General features: G+C 44.7%; 1 protein-coding gene across 1 annotated transcript in view; it reads right to left on the bottom strand.

The window, feature by feature from the left end:
• The window catches only part of BMERB1 (bMERB domain containing 1), a 98,558-nt gene extending 88,376 nt beyond the window's left edge, over nt 1-10,182 (bottom strand). The window contains exon 1 of the mRNA XM_081132918.1: nt 9,720-10,182. Within this exon, the coding sequence (XP_080989044.1) occupies nt 9,720-10,170 (451 nt within the window). The 5' untranslated portion in view covers nt 10,171-10,182. The remainder of the gene's footprint in view (nt 1-9,719) is intronic.
• Nucleotides 10,183-13,449: the final 3,267 nt, after the last annotated feature.

Genomic DNA, 13,449 nt, shown 5'->3' with positions numbered 1-13,449 from the left:
ATGATGAGAGAGTCATTGATTGGCTGCCTCCTGCCTGCCCCCTACTGGGGATCGAGCCCGAAATCAGGGCAAGTGCCCTGACTGGGAATCGAACTGTGATCTCCTGGTTCATAGGTTGACACTCAACCACTGAGCCAATCCAGCTGGGCAGCCTGTCATTTTTAATCTGCCCAGTCTAGTGACTCTGCTCAACCAACCTTACACTTGGAGCACTCCTCCAATGCAGCCAAGTTCATGCATGCCTCGGGCAGCCTATACAAATGTAATCACCTCCATTCTTTTCCTGCCACTGGTCCACCCACTTAACTTCCCTCTTTTCCTTTCCTATAGATGTTTCAGTACTACCCAGATAAGGCCCACTGTGTGTCCTGTTCTGTCAATATCATCATCAACACCATCGACACCATTCACTGAGGGCACCAGGCTCTGTGCACAGGCTTTCACACAATGTTGCATTAAATCTTCTTCCTCACCCTATGAGGCAGGTCTTGTTATTATCTCCACTTTTTTATTTTTTCAACAACTGTTTATTTCATGTTATTTATTGCATGCAGTCAAACTCAAATCCTGATTGTTTGTTTGCCTTTTTCAAATGATTTTTTAAATGCATCTTTATTGTTGAAAGTATTAAAGATGTCCCCTTTTCCCCCCATTGACCACACCCCTTCAACCTGATCCCACCCCCCACCAGGCCTTCACTGTACTATTGTCTGTGTCCATGGGTTATGCATATATACATACAAGTTCTTTGGTATTATCTCCACTTTATAGATAAGAAGACTGGAATTCAGCAAGGTTAAGTAACCAGCCCAAGGTAACACAGCTAATACATGGTAAAGCCAGGATTCAAATGCAGGCAGAGCTCCTTCTTGGAAAAACTAGACTATTCTGCCCCCTGTTGTCCATGAAGTCTTTCTTGATCTCCCAAGGGAGGCTTTTCTCTGTGAAGCTACAAGTCTCCTTCAAAACAGAAAGGGTTTTCCCACTGCATTCTGTGAATGTCTTCAAGCTCCCACTCTACTTTCACCTTGAAGGTACTCTGAAGTTGTAAGATGTAGTCCTCAAGTTTACAAGGGGCGTGTTTGTAATGGAAAAGGAAATTAATGAGCCAGAGAAAAGAATCAGTACTAAGAAACATGGAAAAGTGTCTCACTGACTGTATCTGTCTATATCAACGGCAGCCACAACGAATCTCACAAAATAAGAAAGAATTAAGTCATCTATGCTGGGTTCAAGTTCTGGCTCTACCACTTATTAACAGAGTAACAGTGCCTTACCTTATCTGAGCCTCAGTTTCCTCATCTGTAAAATAGAGCAATAAATGGCTCCATTTTACCTCACATCACAGGGTGTTTTTGTAAGGCATCAATTAGAGGATGTGTGTAAACATGAGCACAGAGCAGGCACACGGAAAGTGCTCACTGCATGTTATTTCTCATAATCATTCTCTTCTACTTCCCTGAGAATCATTGTTTTGTTCCTTTAACAGTCCCTGTCTATAGAGATATTTTAACCAAAAAATAATTATTAACAAGTCTAAATGTGTTCTAGGAATCTGGTCCTTTGTTGACCCTCTTGGACCCTGCAGAAAATGGGGAGTTGAGCCTTCTTGTATCCAGCCTCCTATAAACTTACCCTGGGCTCTGAAATACACTCATCTCCTTCTTTGGTGGTGTTGAGACAGGATAGTAAGAAGCTATAAAAATTCCTTGCTGAGTAGAATGGGGAAACTGAGATAGAAGGCTGAACAAATTAGTCGAGCAACTGACAGCCAGATACAGAAGGTCACCTCCCTAGAGATAACATCTAGGCCTCAGTTATATATCAGCTGTGGGTCCAAAATGGCAGTAAAACCAGGTGGGCAATGACAGGGACAGTTGCAATCACTAACGAATGACCTGGCCCCGACCAATCAGTGGAGACAACCCTGAAAGGGCACACCTAGAAAAGCTGATGAATATTCTGCTGCAACCCTCCCCTGAGACCTCCCCTAAGATTCTGGCCTGCAAGAGATATAAAACCTTCAAGACAAAAGGCCCAGCGTGGGCTCTCCCTCTAGGGAACACACCTGGGCCATTCTCTTCCAACTCTTCCTCTTCCACTTCTTCCCCCACAGGCTTGTATCTCCTTAACTCTAAGGGACCCCACGAGACTTGCAACCTGGGGAGCAATGGGCAGCTCATCCCGGGCTAACCCTCTGACCCTGTCTCCAAGGCCCCCTTTTCTATGACTTCCCAGTGAGCTAAAGCAGCCCAGCCTAGGCTCTCCTGTTCTTTCTTCTGTGCTAAGCTCTTCCTTGTTTCACTGTCCCCAGCCTTAATAAACATACCCTCAGTGTCCCCTGGGCTCATATTGTGAAATCTTTCCTGCCCAACATCAAGAACCCACACACTACTGGCTGGGTCTAGGCAGACCTGCTCAGGGCCAGGTCCCCTGTCTGGTAACATCATCTCCCTAACTGTTTTAGAACCTAGCAAACATTTCTAGTCCATTTGCAGTTCCTAGATCAAATGTGCTGGTTTCATATCTGCTTCATGGGTGCTTGCTGTTCCCTCTGCCTGGAATGCTGTCCTCCCCAGTCAGTGATGAAATATGTTCCATCTTTTCAGGTTACTTCAAGGGTCATTTCCTCTCCCAGAGCCCAGAACCAGCCTTCAGTGCTACCACCTGGACCTAGTATAGGTTTCTGTTATTATATGAATTATACCTGTACATTAAAGATTTCTTCTTTATTCCACTTTTATAAAATAATTCAATAACATTTTTTATTGTGGTGAAATACATGTAACATAAAGTTTGTCATCTTTGCCATTTCTAAGTGTTCAGTTCAATGGTATTAAGTACATTTCTATTTTTTAGATGAGGAAACTGAGATCTAGGGATGTTAGGAAACTGGCTAGGAAGTAGCAGAAAAAGGAATGGCACACAGACAGCTAGAGGCACCATAAGGGTGGGGCCTGGGTCTTCTTCATCTCTGTACCTCTGAGGCTAGCACATAGCAGGGGCTCGAGCATGCTGAATAAGTGAATAGTGACGGACTGAATGGAATACAGGGTGAGCACCCTTGGGGGAGCTCTCTGAGTGATCTTCTGAAAGGCAACAGTAAAAGAGCCTCCACCTGTGTTGCTCTCCAAACTGCAGGCTCATCCAGGTAACAGGTGATTCATTTGAGTGAACCAGACAGACCCCCAAGTCCCCTGACAAAGAGCCAAGGGGAAATAAACGGGGGGGGGGGGGGGGGGAGGGGACTAGTGCATGGACCTGGCCTTCAGGATCTTCACCTCCCAACCTGGGACTGGCAAACTTACCTGAAATGCCCTTCCCTCCTCTGCTCACCTATCGAAGCCCTGCTTACCCTTCAGGACCCAGGGCAAACACCACCTTGCTGGCCCACTGGAGTCCCCCAGAAAGAGCCAATCTCTTCTTCTCGTCTCCCACTAGTACCTCCATTTAGTGTTTGTTTCATTTTACTGGTATTGTAAATCATTGTGTTCTTTACATCTGTGTCCCCACGCTTCCCAAATCTGTAAGCTCCTTAAGAGTGGGGACTGTGTCTTATTTCATCTCTACTCTGCAGCATCTGGCACTGGGCCAGGAATAACAGACATTGGCCAGGAGCATTCAGAGTCAGAGAGGGCTAGGGTCAGACTCCAGCTCTGCCACTTCCTAGCTTGGTGACCTTCGGCAAGTTTCTTAACCTCCCTAGGCCTCAGTTCCCCCAAATATAGAAGGACAATAAGAACTCAGTTGACCTAATAGGCTCGTTATGAGAATTTAATAAGTTCAAGCTCATAGCTAAAACTCATTAACTTCTATTATTATTAATAAGTGTTTAATAATTAATCAGAGACCAAGAACAGGCACAATGGATATTTCCTTCAATTAACACGTAAGAAGGAAATGCTTGCAAAAATGAAACTTAAAGTTGTGATCAAACACAGAGAAAAGTAAATAACTGGGTTTGTTCAAACTACATACTAGATGCTCTCATATCCATAATCTTCACATTCCTGCTATTATACTTCCTGCAATAGGTTACTCAGTCAGTTGTCTGCCCAGGCCCAGTGCAGAGACTACACAGCTCCTAAATCTTAGCCCAATGCTCGATCTCCCAGAAGACAGCCCCCGCTGCCTTTATGCCTTATGATACCTTTCACACTCAAGAAAATTCCTATGACATATCCAAAATGGGACTGATTAGGAAGGAACCAGGACTACAGAGAAGGACAACTATATTGATCACCACTTGCCTCCTATGTTTTATTCTCTATCCAGTAGCCCATGTGACCTTTTAAAAACAAAAACAGCTCATGTTCATCTCAAGCTTAACAATTGTCAGCAGCTTCTCTTGCAATTAGAATAAACTGTATACTTTTTTTTTTTTAACCACAACCTACAAGATCCTACCTAGGATGGCTCTTCTCTGATTCATCCCCTCTCTTTCCCCTGACTCTCTGAGTTCTAGCCACCCTGGCCATCTGTCTCTTCCTCTAACATATCAAGGGCCTTTGTATTTGCTGCCTAGATCCCTGACATTTAGTTGGCAAAATGTCACCTCCTTAGAGAAGCATTTCCTGACCACTGGATGGGAAATATCCCTCCCCTATTAAAATCCATGTAATACTTATTAGCTAAACTACATTATTTGTTTGCTTATGTATTATCTGACGCCTTCACTCTCAGCCCATGTCCTGCTTTCCCCTGAAGGGACAGGAACCTCATCTGCCCTGCTCCACACCGTATCTGCAGCCCCTAGAACACTGCCTGGCACTTATAAAGCCCTCAATACCATTTACTGGATGAATAAGTGGGGACTGGAGAGCAGATTACAGTCATTTTTCACTTTTTATTTTTATATTTCAGATGAATTTGAATTTTTTATAAAATGCATGCACTGCTTCAGTAATATGAAAAAAGAAAATGCCAAAATGAAATACAATTGAAATGAAATTAGCGAACAGATGAAAGTAACACAAAACCTTTCCCAAGAACCTATTACATAGATACCCAGCAATTCATATCCATGCTGTTTATTAAACCTGAAACATTGGCCAATTTAATGATCTGCTTGCAAATCAGAACACAACCATGGACTTTTAAATAATAGTCATCTCTCCTGGGCTCATAGTAAGATTGCTGTTTGAGCTTTCCACTTTATTCCTGTCTCCTACTCACAGCACAGTTATTTCTACCTCTCTGCTTTTGCCAATGCTGTCACCTCACATGAAATGTCCTCCCCTCACTGCCCCTGTCCAAAATCCTGACCATCCTTTAAGGCACATTCAAGTCTATCAAGAAATGGCCGCAACCAACTGTGCTTCTAAAAAGCTCTGTGTTTTGTCAAAAGGCATCTTGTCTTTGTGTCTCCCTCAATTAATTACAGTTGGTTGAAAGCAATATTTTTATATATCTAACCACACTGAAATGTCACTATACATTTTCCAACTGAGTAAAAAAAAAAATCACTGCTAGCAGAAAAATGCGGTCAAAGGCAGATGGGAGCAATTGCTTAGAATCTTTCTCAAATGAGAAAATACCAGGTGGTTTTCAAGGGTTCAAACGCCATTTCCCACACATTCCCATGTGGAAGAAGACAGTATATACAAAATCATTACCTGGATTTTACGAAAAAGTGGGTGCAAGGAAAAACTGACAAGCTTAGAATATCTCCTCCAGTGCTACTGGGCACCACCCACTTATGTCCTATTATGACAACCATTCGGCACTGATTCAGTGGTTACAGTGTGCCTGGCACTGTGCTAAATGCATTATATACATGCATAGTAGGAGCTATTCCAAGGATGTAGCCTTGAGAGTAAGGTATTGTCGAGACCATCTGGACAATATATGTGACTGAACCCCATTAAGGCCTCTATGTAAACTTTAAGATTCGGGTGGGCAGGCACGAAGATCTATTCCTTTTGTGGCACCCAAGACAAACCTTGTAGGTAAGTTGTCTGGCTTATTAACCCTGGTGCCTACCCATCTGGGATGGTCTGCCTTTGTCTTCAGCCTCTCCTTGCCCTCTGTATACTGGGGCCAGTTTCAGATTTCACCCAGGAAGCTCCCAAGGTTTCAAACCAACATATTCCCATTTTACAAATGAAGTAACTGGTGTACACAGAGGTTCCACAATTTTCCCAGGGTGACAGAGCAACAAAGTGTTAGAGCTGGTTTGGAGCCATTTTGCCTGATTTCAAAACTCCCATTCTTTGCTGCTCTACCATACATTTCTTCTATATTAAAAACTACAGTTAGCCCAGCCGGGTGTAGCTCAGTGGTTGAGTGTCGACCTAGGATCCAGGTGATCGGGGTTCGATTCCTGGTCAGGGTACATGCCCGGGTTGTGAGCTCGATCCCCAGGCTGGAGCGTGCAGGAGGCAGCCGATCAGTGACTCTCTCATCATTGATTTTTCTATCTCTCTCTCTCCCTCTCCCTTCCTCTCTCTGAAATCAATAAAGATATATTTTTTTAAATATATAAAATAAAATAAAATAATAAAATAAAAATAAAATAAATAAAATAAAATAAAATAAAATAAAAACTACAGTTAGCCCGACTGGCGTGGCTCAGGGGTTGAGCTACGACCTATGATCTAGAAAGTCGAGGTTCGATTCCCTGTCAGGCCACATGCCAGGTTTCAGGCTCGATCCCCAGCGGGGGGCGTGCAGGAGGCAGCCGATCAACGATTCTCATCATTGATGTTTCTCTCTCTCCATCTCCCTTCCTCTCTCTGAAATCAATAAAAATATATTTCTTTAAAAATAAAATAAAAACTACAGTTAACATTAAAGATAGCAGTTTATGCAACCTTAACTAAAAATGACTAGTTCTAGACTATTTTCACCCTTTTCAATTATTTTTAAATAAAACAAATTCAGTGTTTGACAGAAATTTTTAAATATATGTAGAAGTTAAACAGACCCTGTCTTCTTTTTAATAGGACTCTCTTTCCTTCAGCATTTCATGCATCGCAACATTAACTTGACAATTGTTATGCCGTAGAATCAATAGTACTAATTTTCACACTTCATTAATAAATAAATGGAGACCCCAGATGTTATGGGATGGATCCATAGGTCCCCTGGGAATTGAGAGGGCGTTCCAATAAAGCCACTTTAATCAAAAAATGTCAAGCCGTAGACAAGAGTTTTAGAGATCAAAACATGCTAAAGGTAACAATCCCCGGGTTAAAATTCAAAAGTGGGACCCTAGGTCAGAGCTTTAAGGAGATTTCAAGTTTGAATAGACAACAAGAAAAAAAAAAAAGCAGACCTGGGGACCCACACGAAAGTAGATCAGGAACTGCAGTCTTGCATTTGAATGAAAGCAAGAGTCAGAGTCTTCCAAGGCGTGGAACCGAGAGGATGAGAGAGCCTTCCTGCCAGGCTTTTTAACAGTTGGCAGCCTAAGACTTAGAAGTACAAAAATTTTCAGGAGCTCAAATGCTATCCATTGGGTGTTCACTATAATTTTACTGTATGTTTGAAAATTTCCGTATTTTAATGGTCAGAAAATAAAAGGGGGATTTATTAGGGAACTGACCAACATTGGAGTTTTGGCTCAGGGTGTTGCTTTATGTAATTCCTTCCAGTGGATAAAAGCAGGTTCCTTCTATAGATGCAGTAATAAAATAATCGAAGCAGCCAGTATGTATTGAGCACTTACCTTGAGTTCTGCATACATTGTCTTATTGAATATTCACAATAAGGTAGGTAACTATTATTGTCTCCATTTCAGAGAATGGAGGCAGAGTGAGGCTTAGAAATGTGCCCAAGTCGTCACATAGCCAGCAAGGGACAGAGCCAGGACTCAAAGCCAGGGCTTATTTGAATATAGCTCCTACTCTGCACATTCTTTCAAGGCCATTGTGAGCTCCAGAGACCAACACGGCTGCCACATGCTTATAACATGACTGAATGTGTTCTGGGACTCTCTCAACAGATTTAGACAGCTTCCTGAAAACATAAAAGTACTAAACCTTCATGTTAAAAGCAGAAAGGAGCTCTGGGGCCCAACAAACTGGGGTTAAAATCCTGGCTCTGCCAGTTAAGTCACATTACCTAGCAAGCCCTTGTTTTCCCATCTGAAAAAGGAAGTCGTAGTTTTCACCTCAGGAGGTTGTTGTGGAGATAGAATGAGATGGTCCATTTAAAGTTCTTACACAGGAGCTGGTACATGGCAATCTCTCAGTAAAAGACAGCCATTCTGGATATTATTTTGAGCCTGTAGGAAGCAGAGACCCTCAGCCCTGCTGTTATGCCAGAGTACCAAAGCCAAAGGCTTTTGAAAGGTTGAAACAGTAGGAAAGACCAATATTTTAAAAGGAGGAAGGGAAGGGAAGGGAAGGGAAGGGAAGGGAAGGGAAGGGAAGGGAAGGGAAGGGAAGGGAAGGGAAGGGAAGGGAAGGGAAGGGAAGGGAAGGGAAGGGAAGGGAAGGGAAGGGAAGGGAAGGGAAGGGAAGGGAAGGGAAGGGAAGGGAAGGGAAGGGGAGAGGTTGGGAGCACTACGGGTTCCAGGTGCAAAACGAAGACAGTTGATTGTTATTTCAGCTTGAACCCACAAGAGACAGAATACAGCCTGAGCCATTCTAGGAAGAATTTTCTGAATTTGTAATTACAGGCATGAAGAAAGCCCCCCACCCACCACCACACACACTTTCTCTCTCCCTCCCTTCCCCCTCTCCCCCTCTCCCCCTCCCTCTCTCTCTCTCCCTCTCCCCCTCCCCCTCCCTCTCTCTCTCTCTCTCTCTCTCTCTCCCCCTCTCCCCCCCCCCAATCTCCTACTAGGTGAAGGCAGGAAAAGAGCACATTCACAATAGTTTGGTCCAACACAGGTCTGAGACTGGCGCCGGGCATGGTTACTCAGCGCCAAGGCAGAGCTGAGGGTCCTTGAGGACAGAGGCCTTTCCCAGCCAGGCAGGAGGCAGGGTCTAGAGCAAGCAAGGCAAGGGCAGGGCAGGGGAAAGCGCCCTGGGTCTGCAGGGCGGGCTGGTGACCCTGGGGCCCCTGGGCTGCCTCTATACTTGGAGGGCAGGAGTTTCATTCAACTATTGCGTCCCATCAATTAAAAACAAAAACAAAACCCTTGGTTTATTTGGAAATGGTGTTGACCCCAAAATACCGTAAAGAGAACGGAGACAGCTGGTCGGGTTCCGAACTACCTTCTAGGATGGTAGCCAAACCAAAGACTCGGACTGAGTGTGTGACAGGGTTAACCTCCCCCTAACCCCTTTCCCCCCACCCGCAACCCAGGAGAGGGCGGGGAAGAAACGCTGGGCATTTCAGCTGTGCCCTGAACCTCGTGCGGGAGACAGACCCCGCGGAAACCCAGCGGACACTCCCCCTCTCCAGGGGCAGGGGCGCTTTCCTGGATGGCCCATCGGCCGGAGAACGGACCCTCCGCGCTCGGCTTCTGGAAAGACCCTACTTTCTAGGACCAGCTGAGAGCTCGCGGATCCGGGACTCCGGGGTCCCCCCCGCCCCAAGCTCTCCGCCAGCTGCCTCGCGATTTCCCGAGCCTCCGGGTGCAGCCCAGCCCGGGGTCCCCCTTTTGTTCACGGCAGAGCTCTCAGCAGCGCTGCGCATCCCTCCCCGCGCGGGCAGCCCGGCTGCGGGGGCGCTTCCCTCGCCCCGCTCCCCACGGTCCCCGCGTCCCGCGACCACGGGCGACCGCGCACGGATCTCCAAAGGCACCGTCCTCCGTCGGAAGTACTCACTTCTCCCCAGTCCCTCCGCTCGCCACGCCGTCTCCTCCACCGCCCCATAGCGCCTCGGAGGCTTCTCGGCTTCCAGATGGGTGGATAAAGATTGCTTTAACTCCATCGCTTGTCCCCGCGGGCAGGTCGACGGGTCCCCCTTTACTCCATCCCGGCCGCGGGCCGCGGGGAGGGAGGCGGCTCCAGGCAGCGGCGTTTTAAGGGGCCGGGCGTGCGTGACGCGGACCCATGTCTTCCGCCGAGAGGGCCCGGGAGCCGACTGGTACCCAGGCGGGGAAGGGATGCAGGGCGCATGCGCAGTGGGGGCCCGGGCGGCTGGGTAGAGAGAAGAGGGGGAGATGGTAACTCCAAGGAGAACAACAAAAACAACAACTAAAACAGAGCCAACCCAAAGGAAGTAAGAGCCAGGCCCCCGTCCGTACCCGAGCCCCTGGCGATGTTTTTTTTGCATGGGGCCAGCCCTGTGTGTAGCTAGGTTTTGAGTGGGATCTGTGAGCGTGGCTCTATCTGGGGGCGATGGATCCATGTTTGCGGGGAGTGTGCAGAAGCCTGGATATGGACCTCGATCTGCGGGTGCTGGGCTGGGCTGGGTGCTTTTCGTGTGTGTGAAAATCTCTGCCTTGTGCCTCTGTGTATAATTTGAATATGAAATGAGACCGTCTCGCGTGCGGGTGCCTGTGTCTACTCGGTATGTGTTGACATGAACTTGAGAGAAGCATAAAAATATCTGGGACACAAGTGTAAAAAGGTGTTTGGAACATAGGTCTTACTGTCCAGAGACCTATCTTACTAACGAAGCATGGCAGCATTAAAGGTACTAAGAAAAACCAGAAGCATGACTGATAAAAATTAGTTAACATTTATTGAATGACGGCGAGGTGCTAAACACTTTCCAGTAAACAGACGCTGCATGTGGTTGGCTTTGTTTTACGGGGGATGAAACTGAAGTGCAATGAGATTAAGTTATTTGCCCAAAGTCCCACACTTAGCAAGTGGCCTGGTCAACACTTTTGCTTAACATCAAGTGTGCAAGCCAGGGCAGCATGGCTCAGTGGTTGAAGCATCGACCTATGAGCCAGGAGGTCACGGTTTGATTCTCAGTCAGGGCGCGTGCCCTGGTTGCGGGATCGATCCCCAGTAGGAGGCGCAGCCGATCAATGACTCTCTCTCATCGTTGATGTTTCTATCTCTCCCTCTCCATTCCTCTCTCTGAAATAAAAATTTAAAAAGATCAAGTGTATATTGTAACCTCAGTCATATTAATTACTTCATAGAACAATGGTAGAAATTAAATTAAAATACTGTGATCCCAAACTTGTTATATGTTCACATATGTATACATATTCAATGAAAGAAAATACCAAAATGTTGGTAGTGACTATCTATAAATGTTGAGATAGCAATGTTTTATTTGAATTTTCTAATGTTCCTACAAGGTATATGTATTACTTTTATAATCAGGAAAAAATTCACGAATGCTTTTAATGCATGGAAAAGAAAAAGAGTAGGCATAAATATACAAAAATATTAACAGTGGTTGTTTCTAAGAGTTGAGATTTGGGGGAAATCTTTTCCTTTTTTAGTTCTCTGAATTTTACAACATCTATACTGAGCACATGTTGCTTTATCATTCAAAACTGAATAAATTTTGTTTCTAAAAATGTTTAATACAATTTATAATCCTAGATGACAAAACCATCCCTGCCACAGCAGTGCCCAGAACCCTGTCTGTTTGCATTAGTTGAGGGTGATAATGCTTCGCGTTCAATAACTGGCTGAAGTTACAGTCTGTGTGGAATTATTAAGTGGCTCTCTTAGCCATGGCTTCGCATCCTGGCTCAGTGCCTCATTGTGCTGGGAATGCCAAGGACTCAGAGGGATGCTGGATGATTACAAAGGCCCAGGGCAGTAGGGCCAGTGCAAGATATGTTTATAACTGTCATTTTTGGTTGATTGAAAGGGGAAATAATGCAATATCACCTTGGTAATTTAACACTTTATCCTGCCTGTCGACAGTTTCAAATGTAAACGACACTGAGCTTATCAGAATAGTGTGGTTTTCAAAACTACAGGCTTTGAAATCTGGAGGATCTGAGTTCAAGCCCGGACTCTGCCACCTGCCAGCTGTGTGACTCTGTGTGACATGTCACAATCCCTCTAAGCCTCACTTTCTTCATCTTTAAAATTCAAATGGCACTACCTATACCAGAGCACTGCAGTGATGGTTAAGTGAGATAATGCCCCACCACACATAAAAGGCCTCAATACAAGTATACAAGATATTATCATTATTATTGTGACATTGTACTGGCTGATGTTTTGAGTTCTGACTTTTTAAGAATATACCAATGGAAGTCCCCAAACCCAAAACAGAAACCTATTGAAATCACATTGAGTAGAGAAAGTGGACCCATCATACGTTGCTGATGGAAACGTATAATGGTGCAGACACTTTGGAAGACAGTCTGGCAGATTCTCAAAAGGGTAACATAGTTACCATGTGATCCAGCAATTCCACTCCTGGGTTGATACTCAAGAAAAATGGAAAACACATCCACACAAAAGCTTGTGCATGACTGTTCATAGCAACATTATTCACAATAGTCAAAAAAGGGGGAACAACTCAAATGTCCACTAACTGATGGATGAATAAATGACATGTGGCAATCCTTACAAAGGAATGGTATTTGATAATAAAAACGAATGAAGTAGATACATGCTACAGCATGGATACTCTTGAAAACACTATAAATGAAAGATATCTAAGATACCTGTCATAACAGACGGCATAGTGTATGATTCCACTTATATGAAACATCTAGAACTTTATCTAGAGAGAGAGCATATCTATAGCAAATCTATAGAGAAAAATTAGTGGTTGCCTAGGGCCAGGGATGAGGGAAAGTGGGGGAAAAGCGGTCAGCTAACGGGTTTTTTGGGGGGATTGGTGAAAATGTTCTAAAATTGATTGCAATGATCATTGAATACCTCTAGGAATATACTAAAAACCATTGAAATGTACCCTTTAAAAGGGTGATTTTTATGGTATGTGAATTATATCTCAATAAAGCTTTGTACTACCAAAAAATGACATTGAGTGAGGTTTAAACATTTAAATCATACTGCATCATCATGAGGTTAACGAAATGACTGGGGCCAGCCTGAGCAGCCAGCCAGCAGGGAATTGCAGGGGTCTAACCACACAATCCAATCCTGCCTAGGTCCTGGCTGGGCCCCTGCATCACCTGACAGTGATGATCCATTCCAGCTTGTGTGTCCCTGGGAATCACTTGAGGTCCTGGGGCTGACTGGAATTGCAGAATAGCAACAGTGATTCCAGGAATCCCCTAGTTAGTTGCTCCATTGCATTGGCCCAATTCAGAAAAAAAAACTTAGGCTGGGATAACACCTCCCATCCATCATCCCACCCCTCCCACCCTTCTGTCTCCCACTGAATATGTATTTCGTCCAACATTTTTCATGGGGTTTTAACTGAATTAGCCATTTTGTGACTAGCAAATAGGCTATCTGTTAGCAAGACAATATTTATACTTCTATACCTTTCAGTAATCGTGAAAGTTTAAATTGTACAAATGTACTCATGAAAAAAACATTAGAAAGACTATTTTCTGTTCCTGTGATATGTCTTTTGTTCTGTTTTAAATCATGGGGAAAGGGGGGAAAAGTGGGCATGGATATGCATTCCTATTGTTCAAACTCTTTTCACCCT

This window comes from Miniopterus schreibersii (assembly GCF_964146895.1).
Source record: "Miniopterus schreibersii genome assembly, chromosome: 3".
Classification (NCBI taxonomy): domain Eukaryota; kingdom Metazoa; phylum Chordata; class Mammalia; order Chiroptera; family Miniopteridae; genus Miniopterus; species Miniopterus schreibersii.
Note: the sequence above shows the minus strand (reverse complement) of the source record. Positions and strands in the feature narration are given on the sequence as shown.